Genomic DNA, 27033 nt, shown 5'->3' on the forward strand with positions numbered 1-27033 from the left:
TGGAGTTTTTCAGAACAAATGTTTATTTAATAATTAAGGGCAAACAAAAACATTAAAGCATAGGAATACATCAATTGAATACAAGTTGTCTTGTTTGGTCTGAAATCTTGAAAAAGTTAATCTAACTACTTACCTGAGGTAGATTTAGGTTGGCACTGCTTCAAGGGAACCTCCGTCCATCCCAGAAGTTACCTTCTAGTTTTGGTTACAGGCTCCCAAGTGGTCCTCTCCAACCTCAGGTTATGCTATATGAATAATCCCAACACCTTTTTCTCCCATGGTTAAAAGCCTTCAGCCTTGTTTCATACCCCCATAGTTCTCTGTTTGGGGGATGGTCCATCATTAATTTACTTAAAAACTAGAGACAACTACCAGTAAGATCAGTTGAAAGAAGGGTCAAGTCATTGCCCTGTTAATGATACCAACTTCGACCCCTTCTCCGTGTTCTCTCTAATGACTAACAAGTAGCCGTAAGGACTACTTTTCATCACCACCATGCCTCACACCCAATACTATTTTAAGTATACTACAAATGTCAAACATATACTAGTGATAGGCATGATTTTCACCAGAGAAAAAAATACATCTTGTGTGTCTTATACTGGGCAACTTTTTATGATACAAGAGCTATTTCTAAATATTACAAAAACATGTCAGATCAAATAAACTTCCAGGATCTTTTTCTAAAAGAAAAAAAAATACCCTAGAATCCTTATTATCACTATGAGCTATATTCACTGGCCCTAATATTATCATGATCATCAACCAGTCATTAGGATCAAAGCTTAGAGCCATACACAAGGTAGCAGTGTAGCAGTTCGCCAACTCCATGAATCCAAATGGCAATACTCTCTGAAGCTCAGGGATCTGCTAGGACAAATCAAACCAAAATCAGAGGATTTGGACTAGCAACAAAGTATCTATTCACTAGTCTACAAAGTCCCAAATACTATAGGAATCTGAAGTATTGGTATTACACATCTTTGAATCTCAGGGAAGAAAAAAACTGAGATGTGACCATTGATAGATCTCTAGATTAATTATAGTATTTCTAGAGAACATTAAAGACAATCCTAATTATACTTTTAAATTGGAAACAAGTACTTATCCTTAAGCCTCTGATGAATCTGCCAACTACTTTTCCCTTCTAGTATTTAGAATTCTGCATTCCACGCCATATACCTTATAATGTGGTGATTGCAATCCTTTCCCTGGGATTAAAAGGTATTTTCTCTTTCCTTAGCAGAACTGAAATAAATGAAAGACGCATCATTATGGGTCTTGATTTGCTATAAACAGCAGGATAATGGAGTGAAAAGAACACTAGGTTTGGAGTTAGGATACTCAAAATAAAAAAAGCCTTACTCTTATATTAATAATGCATCATTATGCATTTTTTACTCTATGCCTACTCAGGCTTAAACTTTTCTTTCAGTTTTCCTGTAGCCATTTTACTAGGAGCTGATTGTGGGTAGCTACTGCTGAAAGAGATGATAAGTGAAGTCACAAAAATATGGACACTAAAACCATCATAATCATTATATGAAATCTGCACTTTGAGTTAAAAAGAAATGAATTTCTAAACTTGAAATTTCAAATACCAGTAATAACTTGAAAGATATTTTAGGGGAAAAAACTTTTGAGAGTATGCCTCAACTGACACTAAGTAAAAAGCTGAGTATGCTGTTTCTTTATAAGATTGGTCCTGCAAAGGGAAAACTATTGGGAGAGTTTTGATCTAGGGTAGCTACTCCCTAGCTTCTTAAGTTCATTTCACTGCCAGCAAAAGGCTGCCATGTTACTATCAACACTCTAGTCCCATCCTAGACAAGCATAAAAATATCAACCAAGGCAAAGTCAATATACTCCTTTCCCCCAACAGTAACACATGCCACACCTTCTATCATAAGGTTACAGTCCTTTCCTTTATTGGATTTCTGAATTTTTTAAAAAGTAAAAGTAAAGCAATCATTAAGTAGTTCAGATAAAAGAAAAGCATCTTTACCTGAGTTACCCATCAGGTCTACTCTGACCCGCCCTAGCTTCTCCCAGAACAAGCTTCTGGGTATCTAAAAAACTATTTTCATACTGATTTCATGTAAAGTCCTCTCTACCATATGAGTCAACTAACTATGAGAACAGTCTTCTCATACATATTATATGTACATAGATTCTCACCCACGGTTAAATCTCTCACTGCAGAACAGGTTTTTTGGGGCCTGATAAGACAGGAGCTTCTACCAAAGGTTTTCTCAGACTCAAGGTAAGTATGGGTTTTTTCACCTATGTGAGTTCCCTGATGTACCACAAGAGTTGATCATTGACAAGCACTCTTCATTCAGACACTTGCAGTCTTTCCTCAGATTGGGTTTTTTTTTTTGGGGTGCAAACCCAAGTAAGGCTCTCCAATGAATGCTTTTGCCATACTTAAGACAAATATACAATTTTTCACCAGTATGGCTTCTCTGATGGGTAAGTCAGAGTTTTGTTAGAAGCTTTTTTCACACTTGCTGGGGCTTCTCCCCAGGGTGGGTTTTCTGAGGTCCAATGAGATGTTCATACTGTCTGCAGCACAACTGACACTGAAGGCATTTAAAAAGTTGTTCTCCGGTGTGAATTCTCTTACAACGAGAAGGGCTGAGCATTAGTAGAAAGCTCTCTCACACTCAGTGCATTTCTAAGGTTTCCCACTTGTATGAATCCTCTTGTGAGTGATCAAATTTGAGCTCAGACGGTAAGTTTTCAAAACCTCTGGGCATCTGTAGATTTCTCATTGGAGTGAAGATGAGGTGTTCTGATAGGGCAGCTCTCTGGGCAAAGAATTTCTCATATTTCCAATTGCAGGCTCTCTGGTCCCCACTGAATTCTGAGCTCTGAGCAAAGTCTGAGATTTGTCCTCATCTTAATGAGTTCTCTGATACATAAATAATTTTTAATATTGGTATTACAGCTTCTCGCCTGATCAAGACATCTGTGAGGCTTCTGACGCATGGGGAGGGCTAAGCTCAAGACCTTTTTCACTCACATTACAGACAAACGGTTTTTCACCAATGTGTACTGTCTGATGTTGAAGAAGGGCTGAACTCTGGTGGAAGCTTTTATCACATACAGTGTATTTATAGTGTAGCTCCTCTGTTTGAGTTCTCATTTTCTGTTGGGCAACAAAGTCCATTCCTAGGAGGAAGCCACTCTCACACGCAGACCACTGATGTGGTTTCTCTTCCATGTGAATTCTCTGATGTACAATAAGATCTGAGCTACAGTTAAAACTTTTTTCATATTCAAGGCATTTAAAAGTGTGAGTGTGAGTTGCCTGGTGCCTAATTAGGTTGGCACTCCGAGTAAAACTTCTCATACATTCCAGGCATTTATACGGCTTCTCACCCGTGTGGACTCTCTGGTGCACGATAAGGTCTGATTTCTGGCCAAAGCATTTTTCACAGGCACCACACTTATAGGGCTTCTCCCCAGTATGAACTCTTTTATGTACAATGAAGGCTGAACGGTGTCGGTAACTTTTCTCACACTTATTACATTTGTAGGGCCTTTCCCCAGTGTGAGTTCTCTGGTGGCTAATAAGATCTGATTTCCCACTAAAAGCTTTTTCACACTCGAGACACTTAAATGGTTTCTCACCTGTGTGAGTTCTTCGATGCCTTATGAGGTTTGTACTTCTACTGAAGCATTTGTCACACTCACTACATAGATATGGTTTCTCGCCAGTATGGCTTCGCTGGTGGACAAGCAGATCAGAACTCTGACCAAAATTCTTGCCACAAATGTCACATGTATAGAATTTTTTACCTGCATGTGTTCTCTGATGTCCTGAAAGCGCTAAGTGATGCCAAAAGCTCTTCTCACATTTGCTACATTTATAAGGTTTCTCGTAATTGTGGATCCTCTGGTGTGCAGTAAGATCTGAGCTTTGGACAAAGGTTTTCTCACACATATCACATTTATAAGGTTTCTCCCCAGTATGGGTTCTCTCACACATAATAAGAGCTAAGTTTTCACAGAAGTTTTGCTTGCATTCAAGGCACTGGTATATATGACCATCTATCTGAATAATCTCATGCACATGAATAAAAATCTTTTTACCCTTCCGAGGGCATACATTATATATTTTCCTTTTTTGAGTTCTCTGATTACATTTCTCTTCTGAAGTGTACATTTTCTATGGCTCTCTCCTAGGGAGTTTTCCGCTGGTCTTCTTGACCCATCGTTGCCCTCACAGTCATTTTCTTGATAAGAACTTGGAAGATACATCTGTTTCAGGCCTTTCAATCATGAGCCTCTACAAGTTTCCAGCATCATATATGTTAATTCCTTACTTGGTATTTCCAACCCTGTGAGACAAAGTAGAAATATTATTTATATTCCTATGACTAAGAAAAAAATTCTCAAAATTAAAATCACTGCAGAAAAGACAAACTCTGTATCAGAGTCCCTAAGTCTTCTAGGTTTTATATGGCTTGAAATCAGTTATTTACTTTTACTCTTTGCTAATATAAAACTGATCAGCAATACATATGGGAAACTGCAAGTAAGAACTCTTTTCTCTATGAATCTGGGTAATTTTGAAACAAGAGCTCTTCATCTTTCCTTGCTTCAGTTGAGAAATCAAGACAAGACTAATAATTATTATGCCTGCTCATGAAGAAAGCAAATCAAAAGGGACAGTGAATGAGTATCTCTGGAGTCCTTTCTGCAGAAAGCTTGGAAGAAAGTAGTTAATGATCATTAGAATTCCCAGTGACCAGAGAGAAAAGTAAGGTTTCTATGACTCTAATTCGTAGTGGTGATATCAGGCAAGTTTCTTAACCACTGTATGCCTCGTTTCCTCATCTGTAAAGTGGATTAATAATAGAAACTACCTTACACGGTTCCGTGGAATATTAAATCGCTATGAATCTCCTGGTAAGCCCTCTGTTTTGGCTCTTACTATCACTGTTATTATGACAAAGGGGCTTAAGATTCTGCTTTGATATGATTATATAAGCACATAACTTGCTCAAAAAGAAAAATCCTGACTGATTATAGATGCAAGTCTAGGCTTGGAACATAGATTTTATAACAGGCTTTTCTTTACATGGTGAAAAGTTGTAAAAAAAAGTTTTTTCCTCCTCATTCTGTGGTTTAGAGGTATGTAAACATACAGAAACACCTAAAGGATCAAGTATCTTAAAAAAAAGTTAGGTTGATACAAGAGAGTTCAGAGGGAGTAATAAGTCAATGCATTTATCAATTACCAAAAATAGACTAAAGAACAGAAATAAAAGGAAGAAAAAAAGCCATTTTCCATATCCTTCACACTTAACTCTCTTCAGTGATCTTTTCATGTTTGACCCTCCCTCATACATTCAGACCCGTCTGTCACCTAAAGAGTATAACCTGATAATTTTGCTTCCTATTTTACCAAGAAAATGGAAGCAAGCAAGCAAAACAACAACACATACACAAAAACCAAAATCCTTTCCACATGCCCCCACCACATCAACCAACCTCTTGTAAGTGTGGTCACGTACTGCATCTTTCCTTCAGCTACCAGGGATGACAAACTTCCTTGCTCAATCTAAGGATAGCCTTTCCATCTGTATACCCCCTTTGTTCACAAGGACATCACTCTAGCAATTCCACCCTCCCTTTCCTGCATTATCAATTTATTCCTTCCTATTGGACCATTCCAATATTATTTCTCTTCTCAAAAACAAAAGCACAATCAACAAGAAAAACCTCTCAACTGCCTCACACTCAGGCTGTTGTCCCATTTCTCTGTTCCTCTCTGCAGTAAAACGGTTTGAAATAAATAAACCTGCTCATTGTCTCCAATTTCTGTCTTCCAAGGTTTCTGGAACATACTCCAATTAAATAATCAACCCTCACTACTCCACCAAAACTGCTTCTGTTAGAAACCTACAAGCTCTTAAGAAATCTGACTCCTAGTTACTACTCTGATCCATTTCTCTGCTCTTCCTCTACTTACTCATTGCACTCCAGTCACCCTGAGTCTTTGCTGTTGTTCAAACAAGCCAGACTCACTCCCATTTCAGGGTCTTTATCCTTGATATCTCTTCCTGGATGAAGGGCTCTTCCTCCAGGAATCTTCAAGGCTCTCTCTCTCACCTCATTCACATCTTTGCTCAACAGGCATATTCTCAGTGAAGTCATTTCCAACCACCCTATTCTAAACTGTACCACATCTCCGTCCCAGCTGACTCACAAAAACAACACTCCTCTCCTTTCCTATTTTGTTTTTCTCCATAGAATGTAAGCCCCTAAAAGACAGGGATTTTTGGCTCACTTCATTCACTATTGTTTCCCCAGCACTTAGAAAAGTGCCTGGCACAGAGTAGGTACTCAAACCTAGAAGAGGAGTTCTTACTTGGCATCCACAGACTCCCAGGTAATTTATGAAAACTTTGACTGCAAAATGTACAGTATATGTGCACTTTTCTGGGGAGAAGGTACACGGTTTCTTAAATTATCAAAAAGGTCCAGAATCCAAGAAACTAGATATTAGATTGGAGCCTATTTGTAAAGGAAATGATATTAAAGCTCACTGAATACAGCAAATTAGTAAGTGTAATGGACCAGAACACAAAGGAACATGTGCACTCAGAGAAAACAGGAAGTCAAAAGGATCCAAAACACATGGTACTAACATGGTTACCTCTGGGTAATGAGATGATACATAACATTCTGTTTCATCAATTTGTTAACAACAGTTTTCTAATTTCCATTCAGCAATTTGTATGCTTTCCTTGCGAAAGGCACAGAGGCTGCTACTTTTACTCAATTTTATTGTAGTAAGTAAAAGTTATTTATAAATATAAAAAGATATACCAAGATTTCAAATGTCAACTCAGAACTGTTCTAAAACTTAAAGGGATAGGAGAAAGAACTGAATGAGGTGGGAGTAGTGCAATTTCTTCAGAGTCAAAACACAGATCCACAAGAAATGTAGTATTGTGACCACCGCGGGACATAATGGGAGAAAAATGCACTGCAAGGCTAACAAGAATAGGGAAGTCAAAACTGAAGTAGACAAGCTAAACAAAACAGACATGTTTATGCTAAATACAGTGATTAAAATCCTACATTTCAAATATGTGGGGGAAAGAGAGATCAGACTGTTACTGTGTCTATGTAGAAAAAGGAAGACATAAGAAACTCCATTTTGATCTGTACTTAGAAAAATTCTTCTGCCTTGAGGTGCTGTTAATCTGTAACTCTAGCCCCAACCCTGTGCTCGCAGAAACATGTGCAGTATTGACTCAAGGTTTAATGGATTTAGGGCTGTGCAGGATGTGCCTTGGTAAAAATGTGTTTGCAAGCAGTATGCTTGGTAAAAGTCATTGCTATTCTCCAGTCTCAAGTACCCAGGGACACAATGCACTGTGGAAGGCCGCAGGGACCTCTACCCAAGAAAGCCTGGATATTGTCCAAGATTTCCCCTCACTGAGACAGCCTGAGATATGGCCTCGTGGGAAGGGAAAGATCTTACCGTCCCCCAGCCCGACTCCCGTGAAGGGTCTGTGCTGAGGAGGATTAGTGAAAGAAGAAGGCCTCTTTGCAGTTGAGATAAGAGGAAGGCATCTGTCTCCTGCTCCTCCCTGGGAATGGAATGTCTCGGTGTAAAACCCGATTGTACATTCTATTTACTTGGATAGGAGAAAACCGCCTTATGGCTGGAGGTGAGACATGCTGGAGGCAATACTGCTCTTCACTGCACTGAGATGTTTGTGTAAAGTCAAACATAAATCTGGCCTATGTGCACATCCAGGCACAGCACCTTGCCTTAAACTTATTTATGACACAGAGTCCTTTGCTCACATGTTTTCCTGCTGACCCTCTCCCCACCATTACCCTATAGTCCTGCCACATCCCCCTCACCAAGATAGTGAGAGAGTGATCAATAAATACTGAGGGAACTCAGATACCAGTGCTGGTGCAGGTCCTCACTTGCTGAACGCCGGTCCCCTGGGCCCACTTTTCTTCCTCTATATTTTGTCTCTGTCTTTGTCTCTCTTTGTCTTCTTTTCTCAGTCTCTCGTCTCCACCTTGCAAGAAATACCCACAGGACCTTGCAAGAAATACCCACAGGTGTGGAGGGGTAGGCCCCCTTCAGAAATATTTGAGCATATCTCCATGATCTATGAACTGTCCTAGAATTTACTTTTTTTTTGGTCCAAATTACATCTTTCAGGTGACTTTCACGGTATCACAGAACTCCTTAGACTACAAGACCACAGTATACTCTGTCACCGTCATAATCTCAATCCTCAAAGCCTAACGTATCACAAGCATTACTCCTATTTTCTTTTATTAAATTGAGTTTACAGAGCTAAATGGCAAGTATCTGTTTTTGCCTTATAGTCAAAGGAAGTGAGCAAAGGACTTATACTGGGGCTGGATTCCAGATCTCCTCCACCTATCACCTGCCTCATCTCAGTTTATGGCAAGTTCATCCTTTATTTCCTCAGGCTAAAACCATGAAGTCATCCTGCACTCTTCTTTCTCACACCTCACAATCAAGCCATCAGCAAATTTGTTGGCTCCATTTCAAAACACATCCAGAGTCTAACCACTTCTCACCAGCTTCTGTTGTTACATTCCATTCCAAACCACTCTTATTTCTTACTTTCACAATAGCCCAAGAGGCCCACTTGAGCTGCCCTGCTAGCCTGTCACTGCCTCTCTGACACCCTTTTATATTATTCTTCTCTTTGCATGTTCTAATCCAGCCGCAATGGCTTCCTAGCTGTTCCTCATCCAAACATACTACCCTTAGGGCCTTTGCCCTTTCTTTCTTCTGCCTATAGCTTTCTTCCTCCAGATGTGTGTATGAATTTCTCTTAATTCCTTCCAAGACTATTTTTTCAGATGTCAATTCTGAGGAAGGCCTTTCCTAACCACTCTGTTTAAAGTTGTGAATAGTCTTCATGCCCCAGCATTCACTATTCCCCTTTTCTGCTTTACTTTTCTTCATGGCACTTAAAACCTTCTAACATACTATATAATTCACTTTATTCAGTTTATTGTCTATTGCTAAAATATGACAAGGATGTCTGTTTTGTTTGATCTTTCCTTACCATATACAGTAATGCCAGGTACAAAGTTGGTGCTTAATAAGCATCTGCTGAGTACATGTATGAATTCTCATTGAAATTCTACTTCTCTCCTTGTCTGATAAAAGGACTGAATGTCACAAAGAATGGGAGGTACTCTGATGAGATGGAGTCTGGGAAAGAGAAGGGATACTTCAAAATACTGAAGTAACTGTAGCTTACCTAGAATCCAGATGGAAGAAAACATACATTCCTGATCCTGACAATTTGACTTCTCAAAGAAGACAGCATTCTGTAAAACACAAAGACAAGGATAAAAAGCCATAAATGAGAGAATTTAGCACTAGATCATTTACACTCAAAGGATTTAACAATGGGTAAACTACAGTTAAAAAGAACAGATGGGTTTTCTTATCTAATCCCTTAAATTCAATTCTGTAGAGTCTTAAATCATCCCATATGACTCTTTAGAGAAAAGGACAAATACAGAATCTATAACCCATCTGCACAATCTATAGCTTCCTTTGCAACTATAACAACATTGAAGGAAAGGGCTCCTAACACTAAATCTTGGTGGTATCTTGAAAACACGAAGGCATTATCTTCCCCACAGGAACTCAGGCTGTCCTGATCCAAAGTGTAATAGGGACTACAAAGTATTTTTGGGATTATAACAAAATTACCACCTTACCACCACTGCAACCCACGTAATCATCACAATTTTGGTTATTCAAAATTTATAACACCCTAAGCTGATTTATATTTCAACCACAAACAACCCAGGAGGTGGTCAATTAGGGGCAAAAAAAGTTAGAGAGTCCACACTTAACCATTGATGTCTTTCTCTAGAAGTTTTAACCTGCCTTATCCTTAGGTTAATGGGACTTGCAGTTCCCTCAACAACCTTCCTGCTACTGAGGATCAGAAGCAAAAATGGAACTACTTGGACCCAGGCAACATATAGGGCCATACAGCTGAGGCTCTCTAAGACACTTAGCTTATAGCTGCTAGTATTAAAATGACATGTTTTATGGCTCTAGTTCCAGGTAAGATGGAGTAAATACATGTCACAGATGTCATCCCATTGAATCCAACTATGAAGTCTGGACAGAATGTATGGCCCAGTTATTTGACAACTCCAAAAAGCACATAGCATGCAAGTCAGGAAAGAGCAGAATTTTAAATGCCATTCAACCAGCGTGATTTTATTTCTTTTTTTCCCCCCCTTTTGGTCCTCTTCAGTATGGGGCCTAAACTCAGTGTAGCCCTAAATACAGAAGTGAGGGAAGTTGTAAAACGTAATTGTCAACTGAGACTTTTCAGAAAACCTGTAAGTTTTCACACCATTTATTTATTTATCTATTTATTTATTTATTTTTATTTTAAGTTCCAGGGTACCTGTGCGGGATGTGCAGTTTTGTTACATAGGTAAACGTGTGCCTATGTAAACATGTGCTGTACCTATCAACCCATCACCTAGTTATTAAGCCCACCATGCATTAGCTATTTTTCCTGATGTTCTCCCTCCCCCCGCACCTTGCTACAGTCCCAGTGTGTGTTGTTCCCCTCCCTGTGTCTATCTGTTCACATTGTTCAGCTCCCACTTATAAGTGAGAACATGCAGTGTTTGCAAGCCAATTATTTAAAATTGGCCATGGAAGTCAGTGGACAGAAAACTGACTTAAATATGAAAAAAAAAAGGAAAATATCTCTAGAGGAAATATAAAGAATGTGGTAATAAAACACAGTCAGAGGGGATAACAGTGGCTACAGAAATCCAAATCTCTCAACACATCCTTTAAAAGCAGTAAAAATAAGAAGAACAAATGTACTATACAAAGCCCACACTGTCACCAAATCCCATATAGCTGTCTCTCACATTCTAGCCATAAGCTATCAAGGAGAGCAAGGACAATCTGAGAATGAGAGGTAAAGAGAAGAGAGCTAGCAGTGGGCAAGACTGACCTAAAATTCATTGCCAGAAAGAAAAACCCACTCTAAGTACAAAAAACTTTATCACAGTAAGTATGTATAGAAAAAAAAAAAAGCCATTTAGGGTTCAATACTATCTGCAGTTTCTGGTATACACTGGGAGTCTTGGACCATATCCCCCACAAATAAGGTGGGATTACTATATTGTATTTATGGCAGGTGAGAATTAAAGTACACTATTAAACTAAAAAACCATCTGAAGTTGAAATGGCCTTTTAGAAAAGAAAAATTTTAGAAACCCTTAAAAACCAAATAATTAAAGGTTAAATATAAAAATTTATTTTTTTAATGAACTAAAGGCATTAAAAAAGATCTAAGTATGGTCGGGTGCGGTGGCTCACGCCTGTAATCCCAGCACTTTGGGAGACCGAGGCAGGCGGATCATATGAGGTCGGGAGTTTGAGACCAGCCTGACCAACATGGAGAAACCCTGTCTCTACTAAAAATACAAAATTAGCCAGGTGTGGTGGCACATGCCTGTAATCCCAGCTACTTGGGAGGCTGAGGCAGGAGAATCACTTGAACCCAGGAGGTAGAGGTTGCGGTGAGCCAAGATCAGGCCATTGCACTCCAGCCTGGGCAACAACAGCGAAACTCCGCCTCAAAATAAATAAATAAATAAATAAATAAATAAATAAATAAATAAATCTAAGTACAAAAGTAGCTAATATAACAAAAATCAAACATTCAAAACAGAAAGTCATGAAAGAGCTATGAAAACCTATCGTAGAAAAAAAAGTAACAAAATACAGTTATAACAAATAATATGACATTGTTAAAACCAAACATCAACTATATCAATAAATGTAAATGAGCTTAACACACCTATTAAAAGAAAGAGATTTTCGTTTTGGCTCACAAGCAAGACATAACTATATGCTAAATACAAGAGACACCTAAAGCAAAGTGATTCAGGCAGGCTAAAAATAAGGAGGTGGGAAAAGGAACACTAGGCAAACAGAAACAATAAAAGTAGGGCTTTTGATCCTGATATCAGGCAAAGTAGAGTTCAAGCCAAAAGCATTAAACATAATAATACTTTCTAAATTACACTAAAGTCATGGTTATCTATGTATCACATTACACAGCAGGCACATTTACAAAGGAAAAACAGAGAAACAGATACAAAGACACAGAGATAAAAATATTAATAATAGGAAAGCTTAATATACCACTCTCAATAAAAGACATACAAACTGGACCAAGAAGTAATGATGCAGAAGGCCTAAATAACCTAATTAATAAGTAAATCTTATTTATATTAAACCGTATGTCCTGATAAGTACACATTCTTTTTAAGAACACATGAATCATCCACAAAAATCTGTCATATATTATGTAATAAAGGAAGCATCATTATCGTAAAGAAACATTACAAGAAACAATCTGCAACAAAACTAGAAATTTATTAAAATATCAAGCGACCAAAGGTCCTTTCAAATGGGGGGAAAATAAACTGTTAAAAAACTATTCAGTAAAAGGGGCAATGAAAAAGTTAACAAAATTTTTAAGTATTCATAATTAAAAATATTATATATTACAATCTATGGGATAAATTTAAACCAGTTCATGCCTATATTTCTTTAATCAATAAAAACAGAAGAATTTAAATGAACAAGTTAAATTCTTAGATCAAAAGCTAAGAAAAAAATAAATTTCAATTGAGCCCAGGAGTTCAAGACCAGCCTGGGCAATATTAATGAGACCCAATTTCTATTTTAAATAAATAAGTAGGTATGGTAGCTCATACCTACAATCCCAGTGCTTTGGGAGGCCGAGGCAGTAGGATTGTTTGAACCCAGGAGTTCAAGACCAGCCTGGGCAACATAGCAAGATCCTGTCTCTATTTTGTTTTTTAATGGGAAAAAAAATCAAAATAATAACAAAAATAGATAAAAGGAGAAATCAATGAACTAGAGAACAAAAAGACAGTAAATCTAATGATAAATCAAAATCATACTTATTTTGTAAAACTTAAAGAAACAGATAAACCACTAGGTTACTTAATGGAAAAAAAGGGAGAAAGCACACATTTACAAAATAAGAAATGACAAGGAAGAATAACCACCGAACAGAAAAACACACATACATGAAACCACTTTGCAAATCTCTATATAAATAAATATGATTAACTATAAAATAAGGGTTTCTTTATGAAACACAATTTATTAGAGTTGACTCCATTAAAGATATAAAGTCTTAAAACACCAATTTGCAGAGAATAAATAGAAAAAGTTATAAAGGAACCATTCCATAAAAAGCACTAGGCCCAGATTATTTCACGAAATAATTCTATAAATCTACACAGACCAAATAAATACAATGCTTCATACATATTTTCCAGAGCACCGAAAATGAAGAACAACTTCCTAATTCTTTTTGTGAAATAAGGATAGCACTGGTAACTAAACCTGATGAAGAGAGCATAAAAAAATTTTAATATCCAATATCGCTTTTTTTTTTTTTTTTTTAAAGAGTCGGGGTCTTGCTCTGATACCCGGGCTGGAGAGCAGTGGCACAATCATAGCCCACTGTAGCCTCAAGCTCCTAGGCTCAAGCAATTCTCCTGGCTCAGCCTCCTGAATAGCTGGGGTATAGGTACATACCACCATGCCTGGCTAACATTTTTTTATGAATGTGAGAAATACTAACAAAAATCAATACCACATTAAGAAAATAATATACCATGACCAAGTGGAATTTTTGCAAAATTGGTTCAAAATTAGACTATCTTTCAATATGAGGAAATCCACTAAATATAATACCCCATATGAACAGACCTATGGAGAAAAATAATATATTATCTCCATAGATAGTGAAAGAACCTGCAACAGAAATCAACATCTATTCTGGATAAAAACATTCAAGAAAGTGGAAATTAATAGATATTTCCTTTTAATATGATAAAACATACATTCCTTCATCCAGTACCTTAAGTTAGAAAAACTACAATAATTTTTACTAAGATCAGGAACAAGGCAAGTATGGCCAATACTTCTCTTTTCAATCACTGACCTGGAAGTATTAATCAATGCAATTAGAAAAATCAATTAGAGGTGTGAAAGAAGTAAAACTATCTCTATTTGGAGGTGACTTAATAGTAGAATTAGAAAACCCTACAAAGGACCAATGCTAAAACTAACTCAAATGATAAAGGAATTCAGTATGGTAGCAGGATATAAAATTTGCCACACAGAAACCACCAGTTTTTTACATAAATATAAAGAATAACTAATTGGAACACACAATGATAGAGAACAACCTTTGTATAACAGCAGCAATATAAAACTACTTAGAAATAAATAAAACATAGCCATGCCAAATAAAGCATAGGAAAACTTCTCCCTCCTGAGACCCAAAAATAGACTTGAATAAATGGAAGGACAGCCTTTGTTCTTGCATAGAACAATTCAACATTATGAAGATGTTCCCTCCTAAGATTTATAAACAATGCAATCTCAATAAAAATAACAAGCTTCTTTATGAAACTAGACTAAGGGGTGGCAAACTATGGCCCACAGGCCAATTCTGGCCTGCCACCTGTTTTTTTCAAATAAAATTTTACTGCAATAGGGTCATACTTATTCATTAATGTATTGAAAGGCGGAATTGAGTAGTCACAATAGAGACCAGATAGCCACCAAAGCCTAAATACAATACTTTCTGGCCCTTTAAAGAAAAATCTCCAATGCCTAAGCTGTACAGTTGCTACTCAAGTTCACTTTGAAAAGACCAACAAGGACAGCCATGAAGCAATGAAAAGACAGACTACGAAGGGTAACTAAACCCATGAGACATTAAAATAAACTTTAAAGCTTCTAATATTAAAACAACAGAGTTCCAAAACACAATTAGATAAAGGGACAAATAGAAAAGGAAATCCAGAAATAAACACAAACACATATAGAAATTTAGTATACAATAAAGATGACATCTCAAATCACCAGGGCAAAAATGGACTTTTTAATAAATGATGGTAAAACATCAAGGTAGCCACATGAAAATAGGTACAATTTGGTCTACACTTCATACCACACACAAATATAAACTCCCAATTGGTTAGGGTTCTAAATGTATACATGGAAACGATAAGATACTACAAGAAAACTAAAGTAAATTCTACATTAATCTTAGGGTACCAAAAATTTTCTATCTGTAAGACTGATCATTTGACTAAAAATAAAAACTTTTTTTAAAAGTTTTCTTTTATATATACATACATATGTGTGTGTGTGTGTGTGTGTGTGTGTGTGTGTGTGTGTATATATATATATTTTTTTTTTTTTTTTTTTTGAGACTGAGTTTCGCTCTTGTTGCCCAGACTGGAGTGCAATGGCGTGATCTTGGCTCACCACAACCTCTGCCTCCTGAGTTCAAGTGATTCTCCTGCCTCAGCCTCCTGAGTAGCTGGGATTGCAGGCATGCACCACCATGCCTGGCTAATTCTGTATTTTTAGTAGAGAGGGGGTCTCTCCATGTTGGTCAGGTTGATCTCGAACTCCCGACCTCAGGTGATCTGCCCGCCTCAGCCTCCCAAAGTGCTGGGATTACAGGCGTGCGTCACCGTGCCGGCCAAAAACATTTTATATATATAAAAAATGAACAAAGTCAACAGTCAATGGGCAAACTAAGAGAAAATATTTGTAACAATATTTGAGATACAGGGACAATATACCTAATATATAAAGATCTCTTAAAAATTGAGGGAAAACAACAAACATCTGATAGAAAAATAAGCAAAAGACAATTCTCACACACACAAAATATAAAAATGTCCCTTAAATATATGAGAAGCTGTTCAATCTCATAATTAGAGAAATGCAAATTAAAATAAGTGATATTACTAGGAACAGAGAGAAACTTCTTCAAGTTGATAAAGAACATCTACAAGAAAATCACTGCTAACATCATACTTAATGGTGAAAACTTAGAAGCTTTCAGCTAACATCAGGAACAAGGTAAGAATGTTCTCTCTCACCACTGCTTTTCAACATAATACTGGAATAGAGAGATAATGCTACAAGACAAGAAAAGGAAATAAAAGGTATAGAGATTAGGAAGGAAGAAATAAAACTGTCTTTGTAAGTGACATGACCATATATGTAAAAATCTGAAAAAATCATCAACAAAAAACTCCTGGGACTAAGAAGTGATTACAGTTAAGGTTGTACAATACAGGGTTAACATACAAATCAATTATTTTCCTCTATACCAGCAATGAACAAGTAAAATTTGAAATTAAAAACACAATACCATTTACATTAACACTCTAAAAAATAAAACATCTTAAGTATAAATCTAACCAAATATGTTCATAATTTATGCAAAGAAAATTTGAAAACTCTAAGAAATAAAAAAGAGAACTAAATAAATGGAGGGATATTCCACATCCATGGATAAGAAGATTCAATATTGTCAAATAGTCAGTTCTTCCCAACTTGTACTACAGATTCAACACAATCCCAGCAAATTATCTTGTGAATACTGACATACTGATACAAAGTTTATATGAAGAGGTAAAAGACCTAGATTAGCGATCATAATGCTGAAGGGCAGGAACAATGTTGGAGGACTGATGCTACCTAACTTCAACACTTACTGTACTATTTGAAGTTACAAGACTAAAGCTATAGTAATCAAGAAAGTGTGGTAATGGTGAAAAAACAAATAGATAAATGGAACAGAATAGAGTCCAAAAATATACCCATATAAATAGAGTCAGCTGATCCATGATAAAGGAACAAAGGCAATAAATACAAGGCAGAAAAAGACAGTCTTTTCAACAAATGGTGCTGAAGTAACTAGACATTCACATGCAAAAAAAAAAAAAAAAGAATAAAATTCTCTCATTTGCATCAACATAAATGAACTTGGAGGACATTATGTTAAGTGAAATAAGACAGACACAGAATGATGAATACCACATAACCTCACTTACATATGGAGTATAAAACAGTCTAACTGATAGAAACAGATGGTAAAATGGTGGTTACCAGAGGCTGAGACATAGCAGGGTTGGGAAGAAATTGGTCAAAGGATACAAAATTTCAGTTAAACAGGAGGAATAAGTTCTAGAGTTCTACTGTAGGTAAGTTCTAGAGTTCTACATCATGCCTAATAAAAATACATTGCATATTTGAAAATTGCTGAGAGTAGATTTTATGTTCTCACCACAAGAAATGGTATGTGAGGTAATATATGTTAAATAGCTTGATTTAGCCAGTCCACAATGTATACATATATTGAGACATCATGTTCTACATCATAAATACATACATACTTACTTCTCAATTAAAAAAAATTTACAAACCCCAAATGAATCAGATACCTAAGTATAAAACACAAAACTATAAAACTTCTAGAGGATAACATAGGAGAAAATCTAGATAAACTCGGGTATAGCAATGACTTTATATTTTTGGGATGGGTCTCGCTCTGTGTCCCAGGCTGGAGTGCAGTGGTGCGATCTCAACTTACTGCAACCTCCGCCTCCCAGGATCAAGTGGTCCTCCCACCTCAGCCTCCTGAGTAGCTGGGACCACAGGCATGTGTCACTACTCCAGGCTAATTTTTTCTATTTTTGGTGGAGACATGGGTTTTACCATGTTGCCCAGGCTGGTATTGAACTCCTGAGCTCAACTGATCTGCCTACCTTGGCCTCCCATAGTGCTAGGATTACAAGCGTGAGCCACCATGCCTGTGCTGGCAATGACTTTTTAGATACAACAACAAAGGTATGATCCATGGAGGAAAATTGATAAGCTGGACTTTAAAATTAAAATATCTGCTCTATGAAATAAACTGTCTAGAGAATGAGAAGACAAGCCACAGACTGGGAGAAAATATTTGCAGAAGACACATCTGATTAAAGACTGTTATTCCAAACATTTAAAAATCTCCAAAATATACAAAAATATACATATACTCTTAAAACTCAACAAGAAAACAAACCAGTTTAAAAAAACTGGCAAGTCAAGCCAGGCATGGTGGCTCATGCCTGCAATCCCAGCACTTTGGGAGGCTGAGGCGGGTGGATCACCTGAGGTCAGGAGTTCGAGATCAGCCTGGCCAACATAGTGAAACCCCGTCTCTACTAAAAATACAAAAAATTAGCTGAGCCTGGTGGCAGGAGCCTGTAATTCCAGCGACTAGGGAGGCTGAAGAAGGAGAATCACTTGAACCTGGGAGGCAGAGGTTGCAGTGAGCTGAGATCGCACCATTGCACTCCAGCCTGGGCAACAAGAGTGAAACTCCGTCTCAAAAAAATAAAAAAAATTGTAGATACCCCATAGAATGTACAACATAAAGAGTGAACCCTAATGTAACCTATGGAGTTTGGGTGGCAATGATGTATCAACTTAAGTTCACTGATGGTAAGAAATGTATCACTCTGTTGAAGAGATTAACAGCGGGGGATGCTGTGTGTGCTATGTGTGTGGTATGTGCATGTGTCAGGGTAAAGAGAGTGGTAGGGGACATATGGGTACTCTCTGTATTTTTTGCTCAATTTTGCTATGAACCTAACAGTTCTCTAAAAAATAAAGTCTATAAAAAATGAAATAATTTTTTAAATGTACATGAAATACCAGTTCTCACCAATTAAATCTGCATATATTAAAAGGTATGACAATGCATTTTGTTGTCGACACTGTAAGGAAACAGACACACTCATATGTTGCTGGAGGGAATGCAAACTGGTAACTCTATAAAAAAAGAAATAATTTTTTAAAAGTACATGAAATACCAGTATCACCAATTAAATCAGTATACATTAAAAGGCATGACAATGCATTTTGCGGTCAACACTGTAAGGAAACAAACAAACTCATACGTTGCTGGAGGGAATGCATATGGGTACAATCTCGTCCGGAGGGGAATGTGGCAATATGTAACAAAACTAGATATACATTTACTTTTGACTCAGCAATCCCATTTCTAGAAATGGACTCTGGAGATTCACCTCCAATAACATGAAAATATAAAGCATAAAATTACTCATAGTAATGTTTGTAACGGGAAAATATTTAAAATAAATATCTGTATGTAAGAAAATGGTGAATAAACTATGGTACATACATCCACACATAATGGAGTACTATGCAACTGTAAAAGAGAATGAGGAAAATCTTTATCAACTGATGTGGAGTGATTTCCAGGATAAATTATAAATTTAAAAAAGCAAAGTGTAAAAAAGTATGTTGTATTTTATGTAAGAAAGTAAAAATAAAAAATTATATATGTAGTTCTCCACTTGCCCCAAAAAACAAGAAACTAATGAGATTGGTTATCATTACAAGGCAGATAAAAATGGAATTGATGGCACAGGAAAACAGAATTGGGTGGAGGAGAAGAGTCACATTTCTCTGAGAATATGAATACACAGCACACATATTTTTACTTTTAGAATTATGTTACATTTTACATATTCAATACATGAATGAACTAATGAACTAGTCAAGATGGAGGAGAAAAGCATAAAAACAAATGCGCCTGTGTTTCAAATAAATAACAACTACACAGAAGAGGAAAAAAAATAACTCTAACACAATATTGGGACTATGTATATTCAATCTAAAGATAAAAATAACTCGAATCAGTACAGATTTTCTCCCCTGTTGGGATAAGGGTACACTACTTAATGTGTATCCTAGGACTGAATAAATAAGTAAATATACTATGGATAATGTCACCTAGATTCCCCATTGTCAATGAAGAAGGCTACAAACAGAAGAGAGAAAGGCTAGAATGAACTCTGTAGTGTTTAACTGGAATTAGAAGTATCAGTATAAGTCAAGATTTTAAGGTTTATATAGAGAATAAAGAAATGTATATATGTGTGAAATTACGTATGTTTATTTTTTTTTCCTAGTAATGTTTGCTGAGAAGTCATGGAAACAATAAAATCCTAGTAGTAATGAGTATACCAAGCATTCAGACATGGGTTTCTAAATACCATTCTCCATTGAAAAGAATCAAGACTCTTTGGAGAAATGGCTGTTTCCACGGTTTGGAAAGTATAAGATAAGCCTGGACCATCCTGATGTGTCAGAAAGTAAGGAAGTGCTCAAAAAGTGGTGCAATATGCCAGAAGGACCCACAATTCAGGATGGAAGGACTGCCACTGTACAAATCTGGAACAAGCAGAACACTGAAATAAGTAATAACAGTAATAAATTAGTCACACAATAAGAATCCATGAATTTGTACTCATTAAAAAAAAGTGTATAGAAGGGAAAGTTTTTTTGCATTAGAAAAGCAAACAAATATAGAAGAAATGATGGAATTAAAAATTTCACGATGTTCAATCAAAAGAAGAGTACTGTGCAAAAATCTACTGGATGAAAAATTTTATGAGAATCAAGATATTTACATAATCTGAAAATATCTCCCCACTAGATATTTAATAATTATAAATACAAAAAGAGTAACTTCACAGTATAGAAACCTGGAAGACACCACCTTAACCTAATGGTATCCTCAACTAAAGTGAACATGACCAGTAATGAGATAAAACATCATGAGCCTCCTAATATGATGCAAAGAGAAAAACATAACATCACTTCTGCGGTATCTTGCCAAAAATGTCTAAACTGAATCTGATCACGAGGGAACATCAGAAAAACCCAAACTGAGGGAAACTACCAAATAAATGGCCTAAATATTCAAAAAATGTCAAAGGTATGAAAGACAAAGTCTGAAGATATGTTCACAATAGGGACAACATTATAATTAAATTAAATGACTGATGCTGAATTAGATCTTGGTCCACAGAAAACATTTTTTTCTTTTTGTCTTAAACAACATGAGTGGAGCAATTGGCTAAGTTTGAATAAGGTCTGGAGATTAGATAATAGTACTTATTGTATGAATGTTAATTTCCTGACTCCGATAATGGTAATGATAATTTCTAGAGAATATCCTTGTTTTTAGGAAATATACAACTGAATATTTAGGACAGGCTTTCTCAATTAGGGTTCTAGAAAAGAAGTCCCCAAAGAAAATGTATTCGAATGACTGTTTTCTCAGTTCTCCTAGGGATGGCATGTAGCTAGCAGTACTGTACATGCATAGGAGAGCAGGATTCCATGGCTTGATTCTCTGTTTGAGAAGAGACATGTCTACAATTTATTCTCAAATGGCTCAGGGAAAAACCTATATATATGTATATGTGTATTGCTATGCTTTGAATGTGTCCTCCAAAGTTAATGCATTGGAAACTTCATCCCCAATTCAATGATGTCGGGAAACAGATCCTAATGGGAGGTATGTAGGTAACAGGGGCACCACCCTCATAGACTAATGCCATTATTTCAGGAGTCGGTTCCTCACAAAAAGATGAGTTTGGTCCCTTTCTGAGCACTCTTGCTTGCTCTCACCCTCTCTTTGCCCTTCTGCCATGAAATGACACAGCAAGAAGGCTCTCACTAGATGCCAGCCCCCGTCTTGGACTTTCGAATCTCCAGAATCATGAGCCAATAAATTTCTGTTCATTACAAATTACTCAGTCTATGGTATTCTGTTATAGCAGCCCAAAACAGACTAAAACGTTTGTTTAATAGACAGAGGCAAAATCATAAAGCAAACATGGTAAAATGTTAACATTTAGAGCATATGGGTGAAGGGTATATGGGAGTTCTTTGTACCATTTTGCAATTTTTTGTATATCTGTACTTATTCAAAATTAAAAGGTATTTTATTTTGGTTTTCAAAAAACATGGTGGCTAAAGGTTGGTTTATTTTGGTGGTTAATACTGACAGTTTAAGCTCTGGATGCAGATTTTGGTTCAAATTCCCACTCTCCTCCTTTGTAGCTGTGAGAACTTGGGTTAGTAACTTAATTTCCTTCAACTTCAATATTCTCTTTTTCCCTCACAGAGTTGCTATGAGAACAAAGACACTGCCGGTACTAAGCTCAATGCCTAGGTCTCAGTAGATGCTTAATAAATGGTAGATTCTATTATTTTCTTAATTCTACCTTCACATGCACAAAACCACTAACATGTATTAAGCCCATTTTCTATGCCTGATTCTTGTGCAAAGCCTTGTTCAAAACCCACTTGCAATAACTAATAAAAAATTTGGCCAGTTAATGATTAATATGAAGATTATGCAAAAACTAGAAAAAAATTATGGAGAAATATTAGAAGGAAAAGGAAGAATTCCAACTCAGAATCACAACTAAGTAAAGATATGCCGGGATACAGACAAATAGCTGTTATAAGATGGGGGGTTCATAAAAGGTTTTGTCTTTTAAAATTTGTATTATTGTTAAGCTCAAAAGGAGAATAGAGTGAAAATAAAGGATTCTTAGTTTTGTCACAGCCAGGCAAATCATTTACATTATTCCCTAAAGTTATCAGTCCAAGATGTCTTATTTGCCCTAAACAACCAATGAAGTGTGGGGCATTAAGAAGAAGAAAAAAAAAACTGAATAAATAAGGAAATAATTTTCCTAATCATATCCAAGCTTTTTTTAGATGTCAACACCTAAAAAATAAGTCTGGGTGTCAAACCTCAAAACAGATCATAAGGCCGGGCGCGGTGGCTCATGCCTGTAATCCGAGCACTTCGGGAAGCCGAGGCTGGCGGATCACAAGGTCAGGAGATTGAGACCATCCTGGCTAACACGGTGAAACCCCGTCTCTACTAAAAAGTACAAAAAAATTAGCCAGGTGTGGTGGCAGGCGCCTGTAGTCCCAGCTACTTGGAAGGCTGAGGCAGAAGAATGGTGTGAACCTGGGAGGCAGAGCTTGCAGTGAGCTGAGATTGTGCCACTGCACTCCAGCCTGGATGACAGAGCGAAGACTCCATCTCAAAAAAAAAAAAAAAATCATGACACTTCCCTAATTTAAAATACTGTTTTCTAGCACACTCAGAATAAAATCCAAAGTTTTTACTGCTCTACATAATGTGGCACCTCTGCGTTATCTTCAGCCTCACAGGCCATCTCCGAGCTTTTGCACTTGTTCCTTCTGCCTAGAATGCTCTTCCCCATGCAGCTTACTCCTTTATTGGACTCAAGTCTCTGCCTGAAGATCACTTCCTCAAAAAGCAGCATACCCTGACTACCTTATCTAAAATAGCCTGTGTTGCTTTATCACATTTTATTTCTCTCCACAGCACTTATCACCATTCAACTTTATGGTATACATTTTATATTTATTCGTTTGTCTTTTTACTAAAATATAACTTCTATTAGGGTTAGGACTTAGTCTTTTGCTTACTGTAATATCCCTAGTACCTAGAGTACATTTGTTGAATAAATGAAAAGTGTGAACAAATACCAGAACAAAAAGGCAATCATTATCCTTGGACCCCCAGTAGCTGTATAACAGACTAGACCAGTAGCCCTGGCTGGTTCATCTAGCAAGCCCAAATACATCTTTCAAGTCTTAGCTCCAGGGTACCCTCCTTTAGGATGCTTCTCTTGCCCCATCCTAGGAAGAGACTAGTACTCTTTCCTGCCTAGGGTCGAAGTGAAAGGAATAAACTGGAACACAACAAAAGTCCAAGCAGACAGGCTAATTCATACAACTTGAGAGTTCATGGTTATCCTTAAAGGGTATATGGGACCAAGAGACAAAGTTAGTAAAGCATTATTTAAAAATTAGACGGTGTTTATAGGCCTTAGGCTTGGAAATTTCTCATTTATTTTTCATTGATTACATGGATTATCTCATTTAGTCCTCCCAAGGACCCTATAAAATAGGTATTAATACCAGTGTTTGGATCTTATAGATGGAAAACCCGATGCTTAGGGCAGTTAGATAATCACCCAACAACTTACAAATAGTAAGTAGCAGAGCCAGGATTTCAATACCTATCTTCTGACTCCAGAGCCTGCCTAAGCATTAGGCATACTACCCTCTTTGTGCTACAAATCAATCAAAAAGCAATTACTGCAAGCCTAATGTGAATATGCATGCATGTTGAAAAGGAGTAGAAAATAGCCTTAAGTTGGTAGGATAGGGCTCAGTTTTATCACTCTGCTATCTTAGGAGCTAAGAAAGGGGCATTCTCTTTTTCCATATATCTTCTCCCATACTTTCCTGTCTTTCACCCTGCCCCACCCCACGCCCCCATCCACATTTATACAGAAGCAGAGCCTGGTATACCACTTACCGTAACAAGAAAGACTCAAGACCATCTTCCTTTTGGTTTCAAAAGGTCTCTAGTTCAGAACTATTCACAACACTCAATTCTTGCCTCTCCTAGAGGAAAAATCAATAATGTAGACGATGACCTTGTGAAATTTATAATTCATAATTTTTCTAGAGCTGGCCTAGAAAACTGGTCCCATTTCCTCTCCATTCTAGTGAGCATCCTTCAACCATAGCTTACCTCTTCCCATCTTTGCTTACACTGTTTCTCCTGCAGGAAGTACCTGCCACTGGTAGCCATCAGTTCCGACCAGCTCTAGACAAAATGTCAAGAATCTTTCTATTACTAACTGTAACTTCATAACAAAGCCCTAAGCCTCGTTTTTCGTTTGTTTTTTCTCCTTCTGCTAATTGTTTTTGTTTGTATTATCTCAACTCCTAAGATCAAAGACCCATTCGTCTACCACTACAAACCCCAAAGTGCATGTGATAAGTGTATATAATATAAAGTTATCTGTAATTCCATTTTCCAAAAAGAAATGGTTATAGGAAGATTAAACAAACCAGATTTTTCTGCAGGTAGATTCAACTGCAACATAACTAATTTCTGCACTGAAGATGAAGCGAAAAATCCATTCAAGGTCCTTTTTTTCCTCGATATATATGAAAGATTATATTGCTTTGAAAAGTGCCTTGCAGTGTTTACTATTATTATCTCTAGGAACTACCGTACTAAGGTTCTCTTCTTTCAACTTTTCATTGACCATCTTTCAGTCCTCCGTCCGCCGTCAGCGGAGACCAGAACATGCTCAGTGTCCAGGAACAGGGGCTGCTCCCACTCGACTGTGGCCGTGGGTCTTGGGTCCCACCGCGCACCCATCCCACCCCTGGGCCCCGCAGGCCGCGCTTACCCTGGCAGCCGCCGGCGCCGCCCCTAGGCCTGGGGACAGCACTTCCGGTTACTCTCCGGACACTCGAATCTGGGCTTCCTGGCGGCCGCAGACTCTGCGATAGTAGATCTAAGGGCCAGGCTTCGGGAAGGAAAGAAAAGCGAACCCGGCACGGACAAGACCTAGGAGCAACTCCCTTCGCGCGCCTAGACTAGAGGAGTTGGGGCCAGGCCGCCCACAGAGCGCTTTAACAGAGCGCTTCAAGGGCCCACAAGGCCGGCTACGCAAACCCTTTCAAGCTGGCTGGGAAGAGGCCGGCGCAGCCCCACCCCCGCAAGTCACATGATCACCCCTCTCCGGCCACTAGGGCGTTCCAACCCCGGCCCCTGGGCCAATAGGAGCCGAGTCTTCGGAAAGGGGCGGGGCCGGGGGCGCCTGCGCTCTGGGAGCCCTCGGCGCTTTGGTGGGAGGGGGTCTTGCTGGCGCAGTGGAAGGCCGGCTGTGGGGGGAGGCGATCGCTGCCACCCTGTCTAAGAAGAAACGGCACCAACAGCGTTGCAGTTTATGTTACAGTTTCCCCAAGGCTGTTAACCGAGGACTCAAACCAGGAGTAGAGTCACAAAGATTAGATGCCACTGACCCTGAGAGAAACACCAGGAAAGATCTGGGAGAGATAGAGGATTCTGAAGCACAGTGGCAGCGCTGTCATCCACGAAGATGTGGCCAGCGAGATGGAAGAAATGCTTTTAAAAGTGGTGGACTTGTGTGGGTGGAGAAAACAGCAGCGAGAGAAAGTACTGTGGGAGGTTCCCCAGTCTTTGCTGATTATGTTTCTGATTTGGAATCAGCTAAGAGTAAATCACCTAGTGGTGGGCTGGAACAGAACTCAGTTCTTTAGGTTGAACACTGGGTATTCTCCCAGCTCAACTGTTCAATCAAAAAAAACAAACCAACAAAAAACAGTTTTTAAATGTCCTCAGCTATCAAAGGGAAAAGATGAGTAGTAGGAATATGGAAAACTAAACCCTGGGCAGCCTGGCCAAGGACTTGGATTGTGAGCCAGTTTCTGAGGTTTAGTAATTGGGGAGCGCAGTCTCTGAGACACGTATTCAGTATTAACTAATCATGTTCCTACTAGTGGAATTCTTCCGCAGAGGGTCTGCAGCTTATTCTACTTTCATGTTTATTTTTAATGAAACTTTCAAGGTCAAAATATTCCACTCAGGGTTGTCTTAATATTTTGAATAATAACATTTTGAGTGTGTAGCATGTATCAAACACTGTTCTAATAACTTTACACTATTGTCTCATTCAGTTGTAACAAAAATCGTGTGAGATATGTATTCTTTTAGGAGGAAACTGGTGCACAGAGAGATTAAGTAGCTTGCCCAGGATCACATATTACTAAATGATGGAGCTGTAATGTGAACAGTCTGATGCCAGATTCTGTGCTTGCAGTCACTATACTTATGGCTACCTCAATAGTGGTGAGTGTATTGTGTAAAATTATTGGAATAAAAATTAAGCAAGTTGGATTCTGATCTCTGCATTGCGTATAACAAGGTCTGAATATGTGTAGAATTGAACTGTTCAACCTTTTCTTTCAGGAGACATTGGCCCAAAGTACTCTTTATTAATTGTTTTATTCAGTTAAACATTTATTGAGCACCTCCAATTAACAGGACACCATAGGCCGGGCACGGTGGCTCACGCCTGTAATCCCAGCACTTTGGAAGGCTGAGGCGGGTGGATCACCTGAGGTCGCGAGTTTGAGACCAGCCTGACCAACATGGTGAAACCCTGTCTCTACTAAAAATACAAAATTAGCCAGGCGTGGTGGCGCATGCCTGTAATCCAGCTACTTGGGAGGCTGAGACAGGAGAATCGCTTGAACCTGGGAGGTGAATGTTGCAGTGAGCCAAGGGCACTCCAGCCTGGGCAACAAAAGTGAAACTCCATGTCAAAAAGAAACAAAAACCAAAA

General features: G+C 37.9%; 1 protein-coding gene across 7 annotated transcripts; it reads right to left on the reverse strand.

Moving 5' to 3' along the window:
- On the reverse strand, positions 1–25428 carry ZNF322 (zinc finger protein 322). Of its 7 annotated transcripts, XR_010157474.1 has the most exons (6): positions 25072–25425; positions 24183–24271; positions 9291–9360; positions 2179–4346; positions 1183–1248; positions 1–867 (listed from the first exon to the last, which is right to left on the reverse strand). XR_010157474.1 is itself a non-coding variant. In XM_009450439.5 (4 exons), exon 4 carries the CDS (start codon positions 4169–4171, stop codon positions 2963–2965), a length of 1209 nt encoding a protein of 402 aa, XP_009448714.2. In that variant the 5' UTR covers positions 4172–4346; positions 9291–9360; positions 24183–24271; positions 25072–25428; the 3' UTR covers positions 1–2962.
- Between the last annotated feature and the right edge of the window lie 1605 nt (positions 25429–27033).

The sequence above is a fragment of the Pan troglodytes genome, chromosome 5, assembly GCF_028858775.2.
Source record: "Pan troglodytes isolate AG18354 chromosome 5, NHGRI_mPanTro3-v2.0_pri, whole genome shotgun sequence".
Classification (NCBI taxonomy): domain Eukaryota; kingdom Metazoa; phylum Chordata; class Mammalia; order Primates; family Hominidae; genus Pan; species Pan troglodytes.